The sequence below is a fragment of the Pseudorca crassidens genome, chromosome 2, assembly GCF_039906515.1.
Source record: "Pseudorca crassidens isolate mPseCra1 chromosome 2, mPseCra1.hap1, whole genome shotgun sequence".
Lineage (NCBI taxonomy): Eukaryota > Metazoa > Chordata > Mammalia > Artiodactyla > Delphinidae > Pseudorca > Pseudorca crassidens.
In genome coordinates this window covers 53,109,615-53,133,837 of record NC_090297.1, presented here as the reverse complement: position 1 = coordinate 53,133,837, position 24,223 = coordinate 53,109,615, and the positions used below count along the sequence as shown (strand labels likewise).

General features: G+C 35.9%; 1 protein-coding gene across 6 annotated transcripts in view; it reads left to right on the top strand.

Annotated features, from left to right (window-relative positions):
* The window catches only part of DOCK7 (dedicator of cytokinesis 7), a 208,106-nt gene that overhangs the window by 145,383 nt on the left and 38,500 nt on the right, over positions 1-24,223 (top strand). For all 6 annotated transcript variants that reach the window (XM_067726375.1, XM_067726373.1, XM_067726376.1 and 3 more), the window contains 5 exons: positions 1,567-1,736; positions 2,726-2,880; positions 19,891-20,073; positions 20,183-20,318; positions 23,010-23,106. In XM_067726375.1, coding sequence (XP_067582476.1) covers positions 1,567-1,736; positions 2,726-2,880; positions 19,891-20,073; positions 20,183-20,318; positions 23,010-23,106 — 741 coding nt within the window. The remainder of the gene's footprint in view (positions 1-1,566; positions 1,737-2,725; positions 2,881-19,890; positions 20,074-20,182; positions 20,319-23,009; positions 23,107-24,223) is intronic.

The window sequence follows — 24,223 nt, the reverse complement described above, 5'->3', positions numbered from 1 at the left end:
GGATACAATACCATGTGGTAAGCATTCAAAAACTTAGTTTCAGAGAAAGAGAGTAGATATTAGGAAGTAAATGGAAAAAAACGCTTGATATATACTGCACATTCAGGAAGTTTATTACTAGAGAAATCATATAATAGTTTATTACTAAGAGAAATACTATAAATAAGCCAGAGCAAACTAGTTTCAAGTGAACATGTATTTTCAAGATAGGAAAGAAGGGAAGAACTTAGTGAGGAAGGACACTGAAGCTATTGAAGAAAGAATTTTTTCTGAGATGAAAGGAAAGTTGATTTGGTAGCTATAAGATGGAGATGTGTTAAAAGACCTGGCCAGAGCAAGTTCAGAACGGCTTTTCTTTCCTAAAAGAAAGTTGGAGGTAAGGTCTTCTATTGAGATTGATGGTGAGAGGCTTAAGGAGAGAGAATAAGATCTGAAACAGCTGCCAGATACAGCATTAAGGGCAGTTGAAGTTGGATGAATTTTTCTTTAGAATGTTTTTCATAGTCAAAGCAGCTTCAGTCTAAGAAGAGAAGCCAAAAAAGTGTGAAGATGAGAGTGATCCTTGCTAGTGTATTAGCCAGTTGAAACTTGGGATTGGGAGTCTAGAAAGTTGTAAGGGCCCAAATGAGCAAGGAAGTTCAGTTTAAATAGAGATGTCGAAGGCAACCCTAGCCATGGACTACATAGCCCATTAGGTAGAGAATTTTTCTTTTAGATAAAGGAAATAAAAGTTTATTTTGGGGCTTCCCTGGTGGCGCAGTGGTTGAGAGTCCACCTGCCGATGCAGGGGACACGGGTTCGTGCCCCGGTCTGGGAAGATCCCACATGCTGCGGAGCGGCTAGGCCCGTGAGCCATGGCCGCTGAGCCTGTGCGTCCGGAGCCTGTGCCCCGCAATGGGAGAGGCCACAACAGTGAGAGGCCCACGTACCGCAAAAAAAAAAAAGTTTATTTTGGTTAAATGTGAAAAGATTTCATTTGATGAAATAAAATTTACAACTACTTAAAATTTACTTTTTTTTTTTTTGCGGTATGCGGGCCTCTCACTGTTGTGGCCTCTCCCGTTGTGGAGCACAGGCTCCGGACGCGCAGGCTCAGCGGCCATGGCTCACAGGCCCAGCCGCTCCGCGGCATGTGGACTCTTCCCGGACCGGGGCACGAACCCGTGTCCCCTGCATCGGCAGGCGGACTCTCAACCACTGTGCCACCAGGGAAGCCCCTACATTTTTTGCTTTAAAATATAACCGTAACTGGTTTTAAGTTATTTAGTATTAACATGCCCTAAGGAGTTAATGAAAAACTATTCGGATTTACTCTTAAATGAATTTGTATAGTATTTCCTTTTCCCTCAGTTCTTATTTTGTACAGCGAGATATTAATTTTATTTATTTTTTGGACATTGATTAATTTTAAAATGAGAAGTGTTTTATAGGAATACATGCAAATATGTGGCAAAGTTAAGAAGCTGAATAAAGTGGTTCAGTACCATGACTTACTGTTTGCTCTAAAGATATTAACTAATCTCTGTGACCTTACTGCAGCTGCTTCTTCATCTTCTTTTTAAATAGACTGTTTGGATTGCATAAGAAAGTCATCAATATGGTACACAATTTACTATCCAGTCACGACTCAGACCCACGGTACTCTGACCCCCAGATAAAGGCTCGGGTGGCTATGTTGTATCTACCTCTGATTGGCATTATCATGGAAACTGTTCCTCAGCTGTATGATTTTACAGGTACTTAGTATATTTAAGACAAACTAAAGGCAAATCTCAGTGTTTAAAAGTATTAGAAAATATCTCAAAGGTGATCTTATTTTAGGAAAAGAAATATAAGGAAACTTACACTGACATAGGTACACTGTAAATACATATTTCTGAAAAACTTTTGACTGTGTGAGAAAATTCACTGCAAGGTTTCTGTAAGCATTTCTTATGACAAATTTTTAAATAATGATTTTATAGCATTTCTATACCTACCTATTAGGAAATAGGGTTTTTTTGTGTGAGTGTATACTGTTCATCTGAAAAAAACAATATGAGAAAACTTGCTAGATGTCCACCACCCTCAGTCTCAATTTTATTCATATACATAAAATTGAAATTAATATTCACCCGAATAACAACAATGATGTTTATTGCTAATACTGGGTTAATAAGTTGAAGTTTTGTTACTTTTTAAAAACTGGAACCCACAAAGTTTTATTCCTCTTGCTTTCCATTTTTAGAATTTACTTAAATTCCTTCATTTACCTTAGAGAAAACACTGTAGGTTGCATTTGAACTAGCAATTAACCTGATAAAGTACTTCCAGTTCAACTAAAAAAATTTTACTGGTATCTAATATGTATTATCAGTAGGTGCTGGTGATATAAAGATAGCAACTCTTTCCCTTTGAGAGACTAATAGTAGAGTAGTTTTCCCAGTATTTTGATCACTAAAGCAGGTTTCCTTATCTGAAGGCAGAAATTTATATTATTATATCTTCTTTTACTAGCAAGTTAAAGTTCTCTACAAAACTATAAATATTACTACAGGAATGAGTTAATGTTTAAAATATTTAAATTATTTTTTTAAAAGAAGTAAATATAATGATAAGCAGTATATGTTAATAGGTTTTTCTTTAAAGAGTAAAGGAGAATAAGAAAGGGAATTGCTTGCTCAATAGCTGTTAATTAAGCTAAACAGAAGTTTTCTTTATTTATTTTTGGGTGATTTTTTTCCAGAAACTCACAATCAACGAGGAAGACCAATCTGTATAGCCACCGATGATTATGAGAGTGAGAGCGGAAGCATGATAAGCCAGACAGTTGCCATGGCAATTGCAGGAACATCAGTTCCTCAGCTAACAAGGCCCGGCAGTTTCCTCCTCACATCAACGGTAAAAACAACCCTCCTACAGAAGTTTTATCTGGAAAGACAGATACTTCCAAGGATATACCCTTTAATAACAGATTATTGTACTAGCTGATGCAGAAGTACTCTGAGTTTTATTTATTTTGTGGAAACATTAAGATTTTGAGAATATTGCCCATCTTGTACTAAGTTGTTTTTAAAATTAATTACCTCAAGCTTTATGGTATAAAGCTCTATATTCTGTCATTTAGAGTTTTGAAGGTTGCCTTACTTATAGCCTATTTTCTTCATTTTTAAAATCCATTTTATTCTTTGTCAGCCCTAAGAGATAGTCTCAGTTATTTAGCAGTTGAGAATATTTATTTTTAATCTGTGAAGATTTATACTTTTTCATATTTAAATAAATTGATATTCATTCAGCCCTGTAATTTTCCCCTCTTAAAGAGGGAAGAACAGGGAGGCAGGGAGTATACAAACTTAATAAAACAAGATCAACTTCTAAAAGTTTTAGATGACTTCTTTCAGAAAACTGCAATCGTATTTATGGAAGCTAGCTTACTAGACAACTTTTTAAAAAGTTTTATTGAGATAATTTACATGTCAAAAGATTCACCCATTTTGAATGTACAATTTCATGGTTTTTAGTATCTTTACAGAGTTATGCAGCCATCACCACAATCTAATTTTAGAACATTTCCATCACCCCAAAAACCCTGAAGCCTATTAGCAGTCACCCTCTATTTCCACACAGCACCAACCCTAGGCAGCAACTAACCTACTTTCTGTCTGTATAGATTTGCCTGTTCTGGACATTTCATATAAATGGAATTATAGACTGTGATCTTTTATGTCTGGCTTCTTTCACTAAGCATAATGTTTTTGAGGTTCATTCATGTTGTGACATGTATCTATACTTCTTTTTTTAATGCCAAATAGTATTCCTAAATATTGATAGACCAGATTTTTATCCACTTATGAGTTGATGAACAGTTGAATCATTTCTACTTTTTGGCTGTTAGGAATAATGCTGCTATGAACATTTGTGTACATGTCTTTGTGTCCAGATATGTTTTCATTCCTTTTGGGTAGATACCTAGGAATGGATTTGCTGGGTTATATTGTATCTCTATCTTTAACATTTTGAGAAACTTCTAAACTTTTTCAAAGTGGCTGCTCCATTTTAAATTCTCACCAGCAATGAATAAAGATTCCTGTTTCTCTAAATCTTCATTGACACTATTATCTCTTTTTTATTATATATACTTCATACCTTAGTGTGTATGAAGTGGTATCTCATTGTCATTTTGATTTGCATTTCCCTAAAGTCTACTGATACTGAGAGTATCTTTTCATTTGCTTATGGCACATCTTTTTGTATATCTTATTTAGAGAAAAAGTCCATTCAAATCCTTTAATGTTTTAAAATTGTGTTATTCATCTTCTTGTTATTGAGTTGAAAGAGTTTTTTATATATTCTAGATATAAATTCCTTATCAGATATGTGATTTGCAGATATTTTCTCCTGTGGATTATCTTTTCCCTTTTTATTTCCTTAAATATTTATTTATTTATTTATTTGTCTGTGTTGGGTCTTAGTTGCAGCATACGGGATCTTTCATTGCGGCACATGGGCTTCCAGAGCGCGTGGGCTCTGTAGTTGTGGTGCATGGGTTCCAGAGCGCGTGGGCTCTGTAGTTGTGGTGCACGGGCTTAGTTGCCCCACAGCATGTGGGATCTTAGTTCCCCGACCAGGGATCAAACCCGTGTCCGCCTGCGTTGGAAGGCAAATCCTTAACCACTGGACCACCAGGGAAGTCCCTCTTTTCACTTTCTTGATGCTGTCATTTGAAGTGCAAAAGTTTTTAATTTTGATGAATTCCAGTTTTTCAGTGTTTTCTTTTACTTGCTTTTGCTATTGTAGATACAAAATAATATATAAAGTACATGTATAGTTAAAGTGTAATAATAGAAGAAACAGCAGTGTACCTATCATTCAGCTTCAGAAACAGAACATTGCAATTTCCTTGGAAGTTCCCAGTTTGCCATCAGTTCAATCCCTTTCTCCCCTCAAAATGACCACTATTCTCAGTTTTGTTGACCTTGTTTTTCATTTTTTAAAACCTTGCTTATGTGAAATATACCACAGATGAAAAAGTACATGAAACATAAATGTAAATGTTTACAAAAGATTTTAAAATGAATATCTTTGTAACCACAATTCAGGACAAAATATAGAACATTGACCACCTTCCAGAAAGCCTTGGCCTGCTGTTTTCCACCACAGCTATCCACCAAGCCACCCACTATCCTAACTAATGAAGTAATTGCATAATTTTGTTAATAGTTTCACCATCTAAGTTTGCATCCCTAAATACTATAGTTTAGTTTTACATTATGTCTTTAATATTCCTCCAGGTTGTAAAATATAGCTGTAATTCACTGATTTTTCATTTTGGCATGATATTCCATTGTCTGACTATAGATCAATTTATTTACCCATTCTATTGATAGATGCATAAATGGTTTCTGATCTTTGGTTACAAATAACAGTCTTATAGATTCTTCTGTATGTTTCCTGTCTGCATGTACACACTTTTATTTAGGGTATTTCTTAGGAGTGGAATTCGCTGGGTCATATATGTGTACCCTCTTCTATACTAGATATGCCATGATGTTTTCCAAAAGGTTTGTCTTAATTTTTATTTGCACCTGCTATATGAGAGTTTCTGTTCCTTCATATGTTCGTCCATCTGCACTTAGAATATTCAAACATTTAAATTTTTGTCAATTTGGTAATATATCATTATATCTCATTTTAGCATTCATTTTCCTGATGTCTTATGAGGGTGTGCACTTTTTCATATAAATGGCTATTTGGATTTTTTCTTTTCAAGTATCTAGAGTGTTTTTGCCCATTTTCCATTGGATCTTCTGCCTTTGCTTGTAATTTATAGTAGTTTATATGTCTGGATCAAGCCCACTGTCAATTATATGTGGTTCAAAGATTTCTTTCTTTTTTTGTGGCTTGCTTTTTCATACACTTAATTGTGAATTTGGTGATAAGTATCGTATTTTAAAGTAAGATTGTATTGAATCTATGGATCAGTTTTTGGGAAAATTAATATTTTTACATGCTTGAATCCCCAAATCCTTGAATATGTTAGATCTCCCCACTATTTAGGCTTTCCTTAGTGTCTACACATACATAAACTTTTATAGCTTTCAACAGAGGCCCAGAACATCCTTTGTAGGTGTATAGTTGGTCATTGATATTTTAAAAATATTTTAGTAATATTATAAAATTATATAATATGATAATGTATACTACACATAAATTTTGTATATATAACATTATATTCTTATAGTCTCATAAATGTCATCGTTTTCAAAAATTGTTTTCTAATTGTTGATTGCTATTTTTTTTTTTTTTTTGGCCATGCCACGTGGCTTATGGGATCTCAGTTCCCTGACCAGGGATTGAACCTGGGCCACGGCAGTGAAAGTGCCAAATCCTATTAGACTACCAGGGAACTCCCTAATTGTTGATTCCTTTTATGTGGGCATAGAATTGATTTTGAACAATGTTTATTTCCAGCAGAATGACTAAACTAATAACAGAGGTATAGATTTTTTTTTCTATATACACAGTCATATCATCTGGCAGTTTCATTTCTTCCTTTCTTTTTTTTTTCCATAACTTATTTACTGGCTAGAACCTTGAGTACAATGTTAAATAGAAGTAGTGATAGTTGGCATCATTAAAGGGGAACCTTGCAACATTTCATTCATTTTTTTCTTTTTACATTTTTATTGGAGACTAATTGCTTTACAATGGTGTGTTAGTTTCTGCTTTATAACAAAGTGAATCAATTATACATATACATATGTTCCCATACCTCTTCCATCTTGCGTCTCCCTCCCTCCCACCCTCCCTATCCCACCCCTCCAGGTGGTCACAAAGCACAGAGCTGATCTCCCTCTGCTATGCAGCTGCTTCCCACTACCTATCTATTTTACATTTGGTACTGTATATATGTCCATGCCACTCTCTGGCTTTGTCACAGCTTACCCTTCCCCCTCCCCATATCCTCATGTCCATTCTCTAGTAGGTCTGTCTCTTTATTCCTATCTTACCCCTAAGTTCTTCATGACATTTTTTTTTCTTAAATTCCATATATGTGTTAGCATACAGTATTTCTCTTTCTCTTTCTGACATACTTCACTCTGTATGAAAGACTCTAGGTCCATCCACCTCATTACAAATAGCTCAATTTCGTTTCTTTTTATGGCTGAGTAATATTTCATTGTATATATGTGCCACATCTTTATCCATTCATCCGATGATGGGCACTTAGGTTGTTTCCATCTCCAGGCTATTGTAAATAGAGCTGCAATGAACATTTTGGTACATGACTCTTTTTGAATTATGGTTTTCTCAGGGTATATGCCCAGTAGTGGGATTGCTGGGTCATACGGTAGTTCTATTTGGAGTTTTTTAAGGAACCTCCATACTGTTCTCCATAGTGGCTGTACCAATTCACATTCCCACCAGCAGTGCAAGAGTGTTCCCTTTTCTCCACATCCTCTCCAGCATTTATTGTTTCTAGATATTTTGATGATGGCCATTCTAACCGGTGTGAGATGATATCTCATTGTAGTTTTGATTTGCATTTCTCTAATGATTAATGATGTTGAGCATTCTTTCACGTGTTTGTTGGCAGTCTGTATATCTTCTTTGGAGAAATGTCTATTTAGGTCTTCTGCCCATTTTTGGATTGGGTTGCTTGTTTTTTTGTTATTGAGCTGCATGAGCTGCTTATAAATTTTGGAGATGAATCATTTGTCAGTTGCTTCATTTGCAAATATTTTCTCCCATTCTGAGGGTTGTCTTTTCGTCTTGTTTATGGTTTCCTTTGCTGTGCAAAAGTTTTGAAGTTTCATTAAGTCCCATTTGTTTCTGTTTTTATTTCCATTTCTCTAGGAGGTGGGTCAGAAAGGATCTTGCAGTGATTTATGTCATAGAGTGTTCTGCCTATGTTTTCCTCTAAGAGTTTGATAGTTTCTGGCCTTACATTTAGGTCTTTAATCCATTTTGAGCTTTTTTTTTGTGTATGGTGTTAGAGAGTGATTTAACCTCATACTTTTACATGTACCTATCCAGTTTTCCCAGCACCACTTATTGAAGAGGCTGTCCTTTCTCCACTGTACATTCCTGCCCCCTTTATTAAAGATAAGGTGACCATATGTGTGTGGGTTTATCTCTGGGCTTTCTATCCTGTTCCATTGATCTATCTTTCTGTTTCTGTGCCAGTACCATACTGTCTTGATTACTGTAGCTTTGTAGTATAGTCTGAAGTCAGGAAGCCTGATTCCTCCAGTTTCATTTTTCTTTCTCAAGATTGCTTTGGCTATTCGGGGTCTTTTATATTTCCATACAAATTGTGAGATTTTTTGTTCTAGTTCTGTGAAAAATGCCAGTGGTAGTTTGATAGGGATTGCATTGAATCTGTAGATTGCTTTGGGTAGTAGAGTCATTTTCACAATGTTGATTCTTCCAATCCAAGAACATGGTATATCTCTCCATCTCTTTGTATCATCTTTAATTTCTTTCATCAGTGTCTTATAATTTTCTGCATACAGGTCTTTTGTCTCCTTAGATAGGTTTATTCTTAGATATTTTATTCTTTTTGTTACAGTGGTAAATGGGAGTGTTTTCTTGATTTCACTTTCAGATTTTTCATCATTAGTGTATAGGAAGGCCAGAGATTTCTGTGCATTAATTTTGTATCCTGCTACTTTACCAAATTCATTGATTAGCTCTAGTAGTTTTCTGGTAGCATCTTTAGGATTCTCTATGTATAGTATCATGTCATCTGCAAACAGTGACAGCTTTACATCTGGTTTTCCGATTTGGATTCCTTTTATTTCCTTTTCTTCTCTGATTGCTGTGGCTAAAACTTCCAAAACTATGTTGAATAAGAGTGGTGAGAGTGGGCAACCTTTTCTTCTTCCTGATGTTAGTGGAAATGCTTTCAGTTTTTCACCATTGAGGATGATATTGGCTGTGGGTTTGTCATATATAGCCTTATTATGTTGAGGAAAGTTCCCTCTATGCCTACTTTCTGCAGGGTTTTTATCATAAATGGGTGTTGAATTTTGTCGAAAGCTTTCTCTGCATCTATTGAGATGACCGTATGGTTTTTCTCCTTCAATTTGTTAATATGGTGTATCACGTTGATTGATTTGCGTGTGTTGAAGAATCCTTGCATTCCTGGAATAAACCCCACTTGATCATGGTGTATGATCCTCTTAATGTGCTGTTGGATTCTGATTGCTAGTATTTTGTTGAGGATTTTTGCATCTATGTTCATCAGTGATATTGGCCTGTAGTTTTCTTTCTTTGTAACATCCTTGTCTGGTTTGGTATCAGGGTGATGGTAGCCTCGTAGAATGAGTTTGGGAGTGTTCCTCCCTCTGCTATATTTTGGAAGAGTTTGAGAAGGATAGGTGTTAGCTCTTCTCTAAATGTTTTATGGAATTCGCCTGTGAAGCCATCTGGTCCTGGGCTTTTGTTTGTTGGAAGATTTTTAATCACAATTTCAATTTCAGTGCTTGTGATTGGTCTGTTCATATTTTCTATTTCTTCCTGATTCAGTCTTGGCTGGTTGTGCATTTCTAAGAATTTGTCCATTTCTTCCAGGTTGTCCATTTTATTGGCATAGAGTTGCTTGTAGTAATCTCTCATGATCTTTTGTATTTCTGCAGAGTCAGTTGTTACTTCTCCTTTTTCATTTCTAATTCTATTGATTTGAGTCTTCTCCCTTTTTTTCTTGATGAATCTGGCTAATGGTTTATCAATTTTGTTTATCTTCTCAAAGAACCAGCTTTTAGTTTTAGTGATCTTTGCTATCATTTCCTTCATTTTTTTTCATTTATTTCTGATCTGATTTTTATGATTTCTTTCCTTCTGCTAACTTTGAGGTATTTTTGTTCTTTGTCTAATTGCTTTTGGTGCAAGTTTAGGTTTTTTATTCGAGATGTTTCTTAAGATAGGATTGTATTGCTATAAACTTCCCTCTTAGAACTGCTTTTGCTGTATCACATAGGTTTTGGGTTGTCGTGTCTCCATTGTCATTTGTTTCTAGGTATTTTTTGATTTTCTCTTTGATTTCTTCAGTGATCACTTTGTTATTAAGTAGTGTATTGTTTAGCCTCCATGTGTTTGTATTTTTTACAGATCTTTTCCTGTAATTGAAATCTAGTCTCATAGCATTGTGGTCAGAAAAGATACTTGATACAATTTCAATTTTCTTAAATTTACCAAGGCTTAATTTGTACCCAAGATATGATGTATCCTGGAGAATGTTCCATGAGCACTTGAGAAAAATGTGTATTCTGTTGTTTTTGGATGGAATGTCCTATAAATATCAATTAAGTCCATCTTGTTTAATGTATCATTTAAAGCTTGTGTTCCCTTATTTATTTTCATTTTGGATGATCTGTCCATGGGTGAAAGTGGGGTGTTTAAGTCCCCTACTATGAATGTGTTACTGTCGATTTCCCCTTTTATGGCTATTAGCATTTGCTTATGTGTTGAGATGCTCTTATGTTGGGTGCATAAATATTTACAATTGTTCTATCTTCTTCTTGGATCGATCCCTTGATCATTATGTAGTGTCTTTCTGTGTCTCTTCTAATAGTCTTTATTTTAAAGTCTATTTCGTCTTATATGAGAATTGCTACTCCAGCTTTCTTTTGGTGTCCATTTGCATGGAATATCTTTTTCTGTCCCCTACTTTCAGGCTATATGTGTCTCTAGGTCTGAAGTGGGTCTCTTGTAGACAGCATATATATGGGTCTTGTTTTTGTATCCATTCAGCCAATCTGTGTCTTTTGGTGGGAGCATTTAGTCCATTTACATTTAAGGTAATTATTGATATGTATGTTCCTATTCCCAGTTTCTTAATTGTTTTGGGTTCGTTATTGTAGGTCTTTTCCTTCTCTTGTGTTTCTTGCCTAGAGAAGTTCCTTTAGCGTTTGTTGTAAAGCTTGTTTGGTGGTGCTGAACTCTCTCAGCTTTTGCTTGTCTGTAAAGGTTTTAATTTCTCCATCAAATCTGAATGAGATCCTTGCTGGGTAATCTTGGTTATAGGTTTTTCTCCTTCATCACTTTAAATATATCCTGCCAGTCCCTTCTGGCTTGCAGAGTTTCTGCTGAAAGATCAGCTGTTAACCTGATGGGGATTCCTTTGTGTGTTATTTGTGTTTTTCCCTTGCTGCTTTTAACATGTTTTCTTTGTATTTTATTTTTGACAGTTTGATTAATATGTGTCTTGGCGTGTTTCTTCTTGGATTTATCCTGTATGGGACTCTCTGTGCTTCCTGGACTTGATTAACTATTTCCTCTCCCATATTAGGGAAGTTTTCAAGTATAATCTCTTCACATATTTTCTCAGTCCATTTCTTTTTCTCTTCTTTTTCTGGAACCCCTATAATTCGAATGTTGGTGCGTTTAATGTTGTCCCAGAGGTATCTGAGACTGTCCTCATTTCTTTTCATTCTTTTTTCTTTATTCTGCTCTGCAGTAGTTATTTCCACTATTTTATCTTCCAGGTCACTTATCCGTTCTTTTGCCTCAGTTATTCTGCTATTGATCCCTTCTAGAGTATTTTTAATGTCATTTATTGTGTTGTTCATCATTACTTGTTTCATCTTTAGTTCTTCTTAGGTCCTTGTTAAATGTTTCTTGCATTTTCTCTATTTCCAAGATTTTGGATCATCTTTACTATCCTTATTTTGAATTCTTTTTCAGGTAGTCTGCCTATTTCCTCTTCATTTGTTAGGTCTGGTGTGTTTTATCTTGCTCCTTCATATGCTGTGTGTTTTTCTGTCTTCTCATTTTGCTTATCTTACTGTGTTTGGGGTTTCCTTTTTGCAGGCTGCAGGTTCATAGTTCCCGTTGTTTTTGGTGTCTGTCCCCAGTGGCTAAAGTTGGTTCAGTGGGTTGTGTAGGCTTCCTGGTGGAGGGGACTATTGCCTGTGTTCTGGTGGATGAGGCTGGATCTTGTCTTTCTGGTGGGCAGGTCCACGTCTGGTGGTGTGTTTTGTGGTGTCTGTGGACTTCTTATGATTTTAGGCAGCCTCTCTGCTAATGGGTGGGGTTGTGTTCCTGTCTTGCTAGTTGTTTGGCATAGGGTGTCTAGCACTGTAGCTTGTTGGTCATTGGGTGAAGCTGGGTGTTGGTGTTGAGATGGAGATCTCTAGGAGATTTTTGCCGTTTGATATTACATGGAGCTGGGAGGTCTCTTGTGGACCAGTGTCCTGAAGTTGGCTCTCCCACCTCAGAGGCACAGCACTGACTCCTGGCTACAGCACCAAGAGCCTTTCATCCACACGGCTCAGAATAAAAGGAAGAAAAAGTAGAAAGAATGAGAGAAAGAGAAAGAAAGAGAGAAAGAAAGAAAGGAATAAAAGAAAGAAAGAAAAGGGAGAGAGGGAGGGAGGAGGGAAGGAAGGAAGGATGGAAGGAAGGAAAGAAATAAAGAAAGAAGATAAAATAAAATAAAGATAAAATAAAATAAAGTTATTAAAATAAAAAATAAGTATTAAGAAAAAAAATTTTTTTAAAGAAAAAAAGGAAAAAAGAATAACGGACAGATAGAACCTTAGGACAAATGGTGGAAGCAAAGCTATACATACAAAATCTTACACAGAAGCATACACATACACACTCACAAAAAGAGGAAAAAAATAAATCTTGCTCTCAAAGTCCAGCTTCTCAATTTGGGATGATTCGTTGTCTATTCAGGTATTCCACCGATACAGGGTACCTCAAGTTGATTGTGGAGCTTTAATCCGCTGCTTCTGAGGCTGCTGGGAGAGATTTCCCTTTCTCTTCTTTATTCTCACAGCTCCCTGGTCACAGCTTTGTATTTGGCCCCACCTCTGCGTGTAGGTCGCGGGAGGGCGTCTGTTCTTTGCTCAGACAGGACAGGGTTAAAGGAGCAGCTGATTTGGGGGCTCTGGCTCCCTCAGGCCGGGGGGAGGGAGGGGCACGGAGTGCTGGGCATGCTTGCTGCGGCAGAGGGCGGCAGGACGTTGCACCAGCCTGAGGTGCGCCGTGCGTTCTCCCGGGGAAGTTGTCCCTGGATCCTGGGACCCTGGCAGTGGCGGGCTGCACAGGCTCCCCGGAAGTGTGGTGTGGATAGTGACCTGTGCTCACACACAGGCTTCTTGGTGGTGGCAGCAGCAGCCTTAGTGTCTAATGCCCGTCTCTGTGGTCCGTGCTGTTAGCCACGGCTCGCGGCCATCTCTGGAGCTCCTTTAAGCAGCACTCTTAATCCCCTCTCCTCGCGCACCAGGAAACAAAGAGGGAAAAAAAAGTCTTTTGCCTCTTCTGCAGGTCCAGACTTTTTCCTGGGACTCCCTCCCGGCTAGCCGTGGTGTACTAACCCCCTGCAGGCTGTGTTCACACCGCCAACCCCAGTCCTCTCCCTGCACTCTGACTGAAGCCTGAGTCTCAGCTCCCAGCCCAGCCCGCCCTGGCTGGTGAGCAGACAAGCCTCTCAGGCTAGTGAGTGCTGGTCAGCACCAATCCTCTGTGTGGGAATCTCACCGCTTTGCCCTCCACACACCTGTTGCTGTGCTCTCCTCCATGGCACCGAAGTTTACCCCCTTCACCACCTGCAGTCTCCGCCCACAAAGGGGCTTCCTAGTGAGTGGAAACCTTTCCTTCTTCACAGCTCCCTCCCACTGGTGCAGGTCCCGTCCCTATTGTTTTGTCTCTGTTTATTCTTTTTTCTTTTGCCCTACCCAGGTATGTGGGGACTTTCTTACCTTTTGGGAGGTCTGAGGTCTTCTGCCAGCGTTCAGTAGGTGTTCTGTAGGAGTTGTTCCACGTGTAGATGTATTTCTGGTGTATCTGTGGGGAGGAAGGTGATCTCCACATCTTACTCTTCCACCATCTTCCCCTCGTCCCATTTCATTCTTAAACATAGGTGCTAAAGATTTTGGTTTTGGGGTTTGTTTTTTTTTTTTAAGATACCCTCTGTTATATTATGGAAGTCCCCTTCTGTTCCTAGTTTGCTAAGAGTTTTATTTTTGTAATTATGAATAGTTGTTGAATTTTATCATGCTTTTTTGCACCATTGAGACTGTCATTTTATTTTGCTTTGTAATCTTTTACTGTGACCCCTTTCAGTTGATTTTCTAGTGTTAAACCTACCTTGAATTCCTGAATTAAACCCAGCTTTTTCATGATTGTATATTAATAGATTTGGTTTGCTGTATTTTGTTTAAGATTGTGTAACCATGTTAGTAAGATTTTTTTCTTTCTCATAATGTTCTATTCAGATTTTGGAATCAGGGGTAGTTTAGCCAATTAAAATGGGCTAGGGAATTTCCCCTTTTATTCTGTTCCCTGAAAGTACTTGTTTAAAATTGAAATTATTTCTTCCTAGAATATTTGGAGAATTTGTGAGTGAAGCCATCTATACCTGCAGTTTTCTTTTTTGAAAGTTTTCAAATTACCTGTATAATTTCTTTAATGATTGTAAGACTGTTCAAGTTTTCTATTTCTTTTTACACTGGTTTTTATAAATTTTATTCTAGCAGAAATTTATTCAAATTTCTTGGCATACAGAGTTGTTTCAAATATCTTCTATGATCTTTTTAATGTCTATAACATCTATAGTAGAAATAAACATTTTTATTTCTGAGACTGGCTTTTTATATCTTTTGTCTTAAATCAGTCTCAACAGAAATTTGTATATTTCTTTAGTTTGTGTAAAGAACCAATTTGGGGTCAATGTTGATCCTCACTTTTGAATGTTTATCTTTATTATTTACTGTCTTCTACTTTCTTTTGGTTTATATTGATGTTCTTTTTTCTGACTTCTTGAGATGGATGCTTAACTCACTACTTTTCATGCTTTCTCTCTGATATATATTTTAATCATAAACATTTTCTTTTAATTAATTATTGTTTTAGTTACATACCACAGTGTGTAGGTAACATTTTCATTAGTCATCAAAATATATCTTAAGTTCATTGTGATTTCTTTTTAGACTTTTGGGTTATTAAATTGTTTTTGTTTGAGAATTTCCAGTCATACGAAAATTTCTAGTAATCCTTTTGCTTCTGATTTTGGCCTAATTGAATGATCAGAGAACTTACTCTACATAATTAGTTATATTTGTGGGAGTTGGTTTTATGGTCTAGTACGTGGTCAGTTTTTGCAAATATCTCACATATTTGAAAAGAATGCATATTCTTCATTTGTTCTATATTTATCCATTATATGCATTACATCAAATTTGTTAATCCTGTTGTTTAAATCTTCTTTCTCTTTACTGAATTCTGTTCACTTTTTCTAATATCCCACTACAACTGTGGTGGTGTAATTTCTTCTTGTCATTCTGTCAGATTTTGTTTTATTTCCTTTGAGGCCTTATTATGAAATATCTAATTTAAAATTGTTATATTTTTGATGAATTGTACCTTTTGTCAACATGAACTGTAATGCTTATTTTTTATTTGCCTTAAAGTCAATTTTGTATAATACTGGTATAGCTATGCTAGGTTTCTTTTGCTTAGTGTGTATGTGTGTATATGTGTGTGTGTATGGCATGAGTTTTTCCATCCTTTTACTTTCATTGTTTTTTCTCATGTTTTAAATGTGTCTTTTATAAACAGCATATGGTTAGAGTTTGTCTTATATTTGTAAAATCTGGTCTATTCATCTTTGTCTTTCACTAGAGTTTTAAAACTCATTTACATTTAGTATAATTAAATTAATGCACTTAACATTTTAATTTTACTTCATGTTTTCCCACCCCTATTATGTGTTTCTCTTTGTCTCATTTATTATCTTCTTTTGGATCATTTTTTTCTCATTTTATTTTTTCCTCATTCCACTTTTTCCTCTCTACTAGGTTGGAAGTCATACATTCTGTTTCTCTTCTTTTTGTGATTGTATTACAAATAAGAATATGCTTTCTTAAATTTCAGTCTAATATTAATCATTACCTTTACTTTCACATTGGTTAATAGAAGGATCTTAAAACAGGTTGACTTCATTTACCTTTCTTTCTACTTAAATGCTATCTTTAGTTTTATGTATCATTAAACCTCACATCATCATTATTATTCTTTTATGGCTATATAGAATCAATTATTTAGATTTGCCCATGTGTTCACCACTTTATTTGCTCTTGATTCTTTCTCAAATTTGTGACTTCTATGAGATGTTTTTCTACTCTGTGAAATATATCCTTTAGAATTTTCTGTTCTGTGGTGATGAACTCTCTGTTTCTTTGAAAAATGTCTTTATTTGACCTTCATTAGGATTCCTTTTTTAAGAAGTAGCATCTGAGTTTCCTCTGTTTTATTTCAGCCTGCTGAGGACATTGTTCCCATTGTCTTCTCATTTCCATTGCTACTTTTGAGAAGCCAGCTGTGGCGAACTGTTACTTCTTTGAAAATAACTTGTCTTTTTTTCTGTCGTTTCTTTGATTGTCTCCTTAAAATTGGCTTTCTGTGGTTTCAATTGTTGAGACTAATTTTGAATTTCTTTATGTTTATTCTGCTTGGTAGCTTTTTTGGACTTCTTAAATTTATGATTCAGCATCTTTCTTCAGTTCTATGAAATTCTCAGCTGTTATGTGTCCAAATATGTCCTCTTCTCCATTCTGTCTCTCCTCTTTCATATTCCAATTAAATTTATGTTAGTCCTTTTTATTGTATCGTCTTTGTCTCTACTCTTCTGTGTATTCCATCTTTTTGTTAACCTGTGCTTCATGCTAGAACTTTTCTTTTGATCTATCTTTCAGTCTACTAATTCTCTCCTTAACTATACCTGATATTACATTACACCAACCTACTGAGTTCTTAATTTGGTTATTGGGTAAATTTTTTTCAGTTTTCTAAATTCTGTTGTTTCTGCTATTTCTTTTCAATAAAACATTTCTCTTTATATTTTCAAGTTTCCAGTCATGATTTTTAATCTTATTTTTTGGGCAAGGGTGCATAGAATGTGTGGTTATTTTATAGTCTCTGATAATTTCAATACCTTAAGTCTTAGTGTACCTTTTTCTGTTATCTGTTTTGTCAGTTCTCACTCATGATGTATTGCTTCTTTGTGTGCCTAGTTTGTGACTGTGTACTGGACTTTGTATTTGCAGTATTACTTGTATGTATAATAAGAGTCCTGGGGTTGTGGTTTCTTCCTTCACAGAAGATTCATTGATGGGTAATACCAAACCAGAATTATCTTTTTTTTTTTTTTAATGCTTTGAGAGAATGGAGGAGACAGCCCCCCAATTTTTTGTAGGGCTTAATTCTCTCATAGAAACTTGATTGAGAAAGACTGTTCTGGATACAAATCTCAGGTTGTTTTTTTGTTTGTTTTTTTTTTACATTCTAACATAGTGATTTTTTTTTAAACATCTTTATTGGAGTATAATTGCTTTACAATGGTCTGTTAGCTTGTGCTTTATAACAAAGTGAATCAGCTATACATATATCCCCATATCTCCTCCCTCTTGTGTCTCCCTCCCACCCTCCCTATCCCACCCCTCTACGTGGTCACAAAGTGCTGAGCTGATCTCCCTGTGCTATGCAGTAGCTTCCCACTAGCTATCAGTTTTACATTTGGTAGTGTATATATGTTGGTTTTATATGCAACAAATTTCTACTAATTTATGATGTGCTTTTTCTATGTATCTGTTTATTAATTGAATGAACAAACACACATTCTCAATTTCAGTGTAAGCAAATATGATCATCTTTTTGTGGTTTATGGTTTACGCTTTTTATGTATTATTTAAGAAATTCTGTCCTACTCCCAAGATTATAAATATGTTCTTTTATATTTCCTTTTAACATTTAAGTTCTTTCTTTGTCTGGAATTTATTTTTTGTACAATAGTGCAAGGTAGGAGTCTACTTTTTTTTCCCCTAGGGAAGTCGTTTATCTCACACCATTTATTGAATAATTCATCCTTCCACCACTGATTCATAGTGCCAGCTCTGTTATATGTCACAATTTCATATATGCATAGGATTTTTTTGTGTGCTTCCTATTATTTCATTAGACTATTTGTCTATCCATATGCCAATATCAAGCTGTCTTAATTATTCTAACTATTTAGTAAATGTTGCTATGTGGTAGAGCAAATTTGTCCCCCATCCTGCCTGGTTCTTCCTCAAGAGTGCCTTGGCTATTTTTGGCCCTTTGCTTTTCCCCATTAAATTTAAAATTAGTTTGTCAACTTCCAGGAAAAACCTGGCTGGTATTTTGATTGGAATTGCATTGATCCTATAGAACAATTTGGGGGAAACCTGGTGTCTTTGCATTACTGAGTCTTTTTCATGTTTGTCCAACTTTCTTCAGACTGTGTTACTGTGTTATTGGCAGTTTATGTGGGGGTATAGGAAATGTTAGTGTGTACCTGTTTGTCAAATTCGGTATAATTTTTAAATTTTGTTTTAAAAAATCAGTCATTGAGAATTTGGTCAATATATTTTTGCATACCTGAAAGTTTTGCTGTAGAAAGTGCTTACTTTTAAAATAAAGAAGCATTTTCCTTATGAGAGAGACTGTGGATTTGGGGGTGGGAGTCAAAGCTATTTGTGTCCAGGTCAGGTGCAGTATAGCATAGTGGTTAAGTGAGTTTATGTACGTGAATTTATTTACATGTGCGTGCATCCATTAAAGGCAGTAAACATAGTGGATACGAGCTTGGTTTCTGGAGCCACACGTTCTGCATTTGAATCCCAGTTCCACCATTTATTGCAAAATACTTTCACAAAATATTGATACTTAACTACTTCTTGTCTCAGTTTTCTTGTCTGTAGAATGGAGTAAGTAATAATATTTATATCTTTAGATGGTTTCAAGGGAAACCATCGTGCATGATAGAGGGGAGATTAGAGTAGAAGTTGAGGTCATGGCTTTCCTTTGTAATTCCTCTCAACATCCTATCCACTGCTTTCTTATTAAAATTTAGTATATTTATTAACCAAATATTAGAATGTAGTATAATGGTGAAGAGTATAAGCTTAGGCGTCTGGTTAACCTGGACTACAATTGTGGCTTTACTTTTTCTTAGAATGTGGTTTAGGGCAAATTGCTTAATCTCTAGCCTTTAGTTTCCTTACCTGTAAACTAGAAAAAACAGTAGTTAATACCATCTCATAAAACTGTTGAGAGTTAAATAAGAAAAAGCAATTAGAACAGTGTCTAGCACATTTCAAATTTTGTTATGTTTTGCCATCATCATTGTTTGCCATCATCATTATTATTATTGTCATCCTGCATTCTTGTCTGTAAAATTGAGATGATACAACCTGCTTAGTAATGTTGTTGGAGGACTAAATGAAATAATATATGCAAAGAGCTCAGTATGATGACTGGAAGAGAGTAAATATTCAATAAATGGTACTGTAAACAAGTTCTTAGTTTTTGTTTGTATTTCACATACTGTATACTAATACAAATCTAAGTTTGGGAATATTATCTTAAATTTATATGCTCTAAGTAAAAATACTTTTTACTTATATGTGGTCTAAGACTTTTTCATTTTGTCAGTGGCCCTTGATAGGAAATAGTGATTCTCTAAACCTGATAAACATTTTGTTATCACATAATACTCTTAAAATAGTCTTATATAGAGTCATTTTTTTTCCTTTATTTGTATCATGTCTGATAGTCTTTGGTAGATATCTTAGTTTTTAATAATAGGACCTTTTAGTTTTTCCCTTTATGTTTTCTGTTAACGTTTATAGTCTGCTGGAAGCCCTGTCATAGATTAAAGCAATCTTCTATTGCTAGGAAAGGTTCATTAAATGTCAGGACCTTAAGTTTAAGGTTCTATATGAGTTACACAAGTATTGTCTAAACCAAATGGTTCTTTTGAAATATTTGATTTTAAAGCAATTATTGTTGTATTGCTTTTAGAAGAAAACAACTGACAACTGAAAAAAAGAAATGGTCTTTGATCATTTTGTGTCTCATTCTACTGCTTTTTATTTTCAGAGTGGCAGACAACACACTACCTTTTCAGCAGAATCAAGTCGGAGTCTTTTGATCTGTCTGCTTTGGGTTCTCAAGAATGCAGATGAGACAGTTTTACAAAAGTGGTTTACAGATCTCTCAGTCCTGCAGCTAAACCGGCTATTAGATCTGCTTTATCTTTGTGTATCTTGCTTTGAGTACAAAGTAAGTGATCATTGTGCCATTGCAAAGATGAACAGGAGGGGAAACATAATGTGGAAAAGAAGAAGAAAATTTCTTCAATGTGTCTTCTTTTCTAATGTTTAAATTTTAGGGAAAGAAAGTGTTTGAAAGAATGAATAGTTTGACCTTTAAGAAATCAAAGGACATGAGAGCAAAGCTTGAGGAAGCTATTCTTGGAAGCATAGGTGCTAGGCAAGAAATGGTGCGCCGAAGCCGAGGACAGCTTGGTATGTACACAATATCTTCTCCTCTGGTGAGAATTTTTTTCAGTTTCCTTGAACACTATTACAGTGATCATTTTTGCAGGTCTTCAGTGACAATTCTACACTTTTAAGATAGTGTTTTAAATGTAACTGTGAATTAACTTGAATAGCCATTTCTTTGCACGTTAGAATTCCTATTTAAGTAGGGTGAGCATACATACAGTTTGCTCTGGATAATCTCAGTTTGTTTCTCTTGCCCTTGTGTGATTATTAATAGCATCTCTTATTTTTAAAAATAGATTTTTTAAGAGCAGTTTTAGGTTCATAGCAAAATTGAGCTGAAGATACAGATATTTCCCATATATCCTCTGTCCCCACACACATGCATGGCCTCCCTCGTTATCAACCTCCCCTACCAGAGTGGTACACTTGTTACAACTGATGAACCTACACTGACGCTCATTATCATACAGAGTCTATAGTTTACATTATGGTTCTCTTGGTCATCTATTCTATGTAGCATCACTTTTTACTCTTAAAAGTTTCCTAGTTTTGCAATGATTTAATATACCCTGTATGTAAGGCAAAGATATTGCCCATTAAACTCAAATATCAGCAAGAGAAGACAATTTAGTAGCATTTGAAACCTGTTTCTAATCCCTGGTCTGCTACCCAATAGCCGTATAACTTTGGCCATGTCACTTAATCTCCCCACTTTCCCTTTCCTCATCCACTTGTGATTGTTTTGAGATTTTAAAAGGTAGTGTTGATCTTATCATCTTTGTAGTGACCATGTGTGTGTAAACATTTCGCAAATTCTAAAGTAATATTGTTGCTGAGAGCTCCTTAAGGTCAGGGACGTGGCTTAGTCATCTGTGTACATGACATTTGCTAACAGCTCGATATATATTTGTTGACTTAAAATGTGAATGTACATTTACATGAATATTTTTTAATTATTGTTTTTGATAGGCCATTTAACTTAATGATTGTTTTTTAAGTAAACTTAAATATCTTTTATATGCTATGTGTGTTTGGAATTTAATAATGAATAAGACAAAGTCTTTGCCTTTGGAATTAATAGAGCACTGTTTTTTCACTTCAGTTATATACAGTTTACAATGTACCTATTGATTTTCTTTTAACTCTTTTAGTATGTACAACAACCCTCTATAAAGTATGGAAATTAACTTTCTAGGTCATTTAATTATTACCAAAGCCTAATGAATAATTATCCTCATCTTTAAGATAAAATAAAACTCACAGAGGTAAATAACTTGCCTAAGATTATAAACTGATAGAACCAAGATCTTTTGACTGCCAATTTAGCGTTCTTTATATTATACAGTAGCTCTTTCTGAGGCTTACTGTTGGAGAGTGGAGCTGTTACCGATATGTTTGTTACATTTTTAATCTTGTGGCCTTTGGACAGCTACCACTGTTTAAATGTAAGAAACGAAGTTCTATATGTGGAATCTTAAAAAAAAAAAACCACCCCCACCCCCCAAACTCATAGATACGGAGAACAGATAGGTGTTTGCTAGAGGTGGTGGGTAGGGATGGACAAAATGGGTGTAGGGGATCAAAAGGTACAAACTCACCGTAATAAAATACGTAAGTACCAGGGATGTAACTTATAGCACCGTGACTCTAGTTAACAAATGTATACTTGAAAGTTGCAAAGTGAGTACATCTTAAAAGTTCTTTTTTTTTTTTAATATTTATTTATTTATCTTTGGCTGCATTGGGTCTTCGTTACTATGCGCGGGCTTTCTCCATTTGCAGCGAGCAGGGGCTACTCTTCGTTGCAGTGGCTTCTCTTGTTGCGGAGCATGGCCTCTAGGCGCACGGGCTTCAGTAGTTGTGGCATGTGGGCTCAGTAGCTGCGGCTCGTGGGTTCTAGAGCACAGGCTCAGTAGTTGTGGCCCACGGACTTAGTTGCTCCTCGGCATGTGGGATCTTCCCGGACCAGGGCTCGAACCCGTGTCCCCTGCATTGGTAGGCGGATTCTTAACCACTGTGCCACCAGTAAAGCCCCTCAATCCTTCTTAATTTATTTATTAAACAAAAAGTTATGAGTTCTCAGGATGTGCCAGACACTTTGTCAGTACCTGACATAAAGGGGTGAACAAAATGGACATAATCTCTGTTCTTAAGTAGCTTATATTCTTGTGGTCATAAGTGCTATGGAGAGAAAGAAAGTAAATTAAGAGGAAAGGAAGTAGTAGAGAGTTGAGGAAGGCCTTTCTGCAGAGGTGATGAATAATTGGCCAGTGAAAATTTGTGGGAAAAACAATCAGGTAAAAGGAACAACCACCATTGCACACATCCTAAATCAGTAGCATATGTAGTGAAACTACACGCACACACACACACAATAATGGTAGTGTAAACAAGAGTGGGAGGAAATAAGATCATATCATGCATGGTCTTATAAACCATGGTTAGGATTTTGGGAGTCAGTATTAGAAAGTTTGCTTATTTAAAAGCGTGTTCAGTTTTTTAATATTACATTTAGCAAATATATTTCTTCTGCAACTGTTGTGAAAATTTTTAATAAAAATCATTGTCTGGTTTTTCCACTTGTACTGAGGATAAGGTGGCTGTGTATAAAATTAATAACATTATGTAGGACTTCTTATATGTTTGCAAATATACATGTATGTGATCTGACTGAAATAACATTAAAAAAAGGTTTTGAAATTTGTTTGGCAGAGAGAAGCCCATCTGGAAGTGCCTTTGGGAGTCAAGAAAATCTGAGGTGGAGGAAGGATATGACTCACTGGCGTCAAAACACTGAGAAGCTTGACAAGTAATATAACCTTCTGTTTTATCTTACTGATGGGTTTGTTGAGTTTCAAATACAGAGGAAAATGATTACTTTTAGTGTTATTTTTTATATATTAGGCATTCAAATCTTAGAAGACAAAATAGTTATATTTTATTTTTAAATTTTAGATTAAAAATGATTTGAGGGAAGAAATTTTCATATGCTATAGTAAAACAAAAGGTTACATATTCACATGTTACTCTATTTTCCCCCAACAATCCCCTTTGGAAAATGCATTCGGCAACTATTTTTTAAATATATTTTGGGTGTCACACTGAACTAAATATTTCAAGGATTACAAAAAATTAGAAAACTAATCTTTGCCCTGTTAAAGCTTAAAATATAAAGAAAGACAAAACACTACAAGTCTTCTGTTTCTAGCATGGAGGCAAACTAGGTACAGTAACTGACCACTCTACCGCCAAAAACAATCCTAAAGGACTGCATCTTCAGCCTAAGGGGAACTGGAAGTAAACCTTTCTCACTGCCCAGGTAACCACAGGTAAAGTTGCTCAGCTTGACACTTGGCATTTCAGGTGTCATGCAGCTAATATTTTTTCCTGATAATTTGTAATTACAAGTTAGCCCTCAAGTAACTTGATTGGCCCCCACAGCTTTGAGCATATGGTGACCAACTCATTTGGGTTTGCCTAGTACTCCTCATTTTAGTAGTGAATGTCCCACGTCGCAGGGAACCTTCCAGTCCTGTCCTAAGGTGAACCTGGATGGTTGGCCACCCTATCTGAGAACCATCTTCAGCCCAAGCTTTAGAGGATTCTCACAGTTGAACTTCAAGAAATATTAGCTCTCAGACAGTAAAATCAGGAAGCAAGTCCCTGTGAGAGCCAGCAGAGAGAGAAGCAGCAGGGTCAGTACCATATAGATGAGTTTGGCATTGTCAGAAACTGCCTTAGTCTCTACAGGCTGCTATGACAAAATACCACATGCTGTGTCACTTTTAAACAACAGAAATTTATTCCTCACAGTTCTGGAGGCTGGGAAGTTCGAGATCATGGCGCCAGCAGATTTGGTGTCTGGTGAAGGCCCTCTTCTGGGTTACAGACTTCTTGTTGTGTCCCCTTATGGTTTAAGGGCAAGC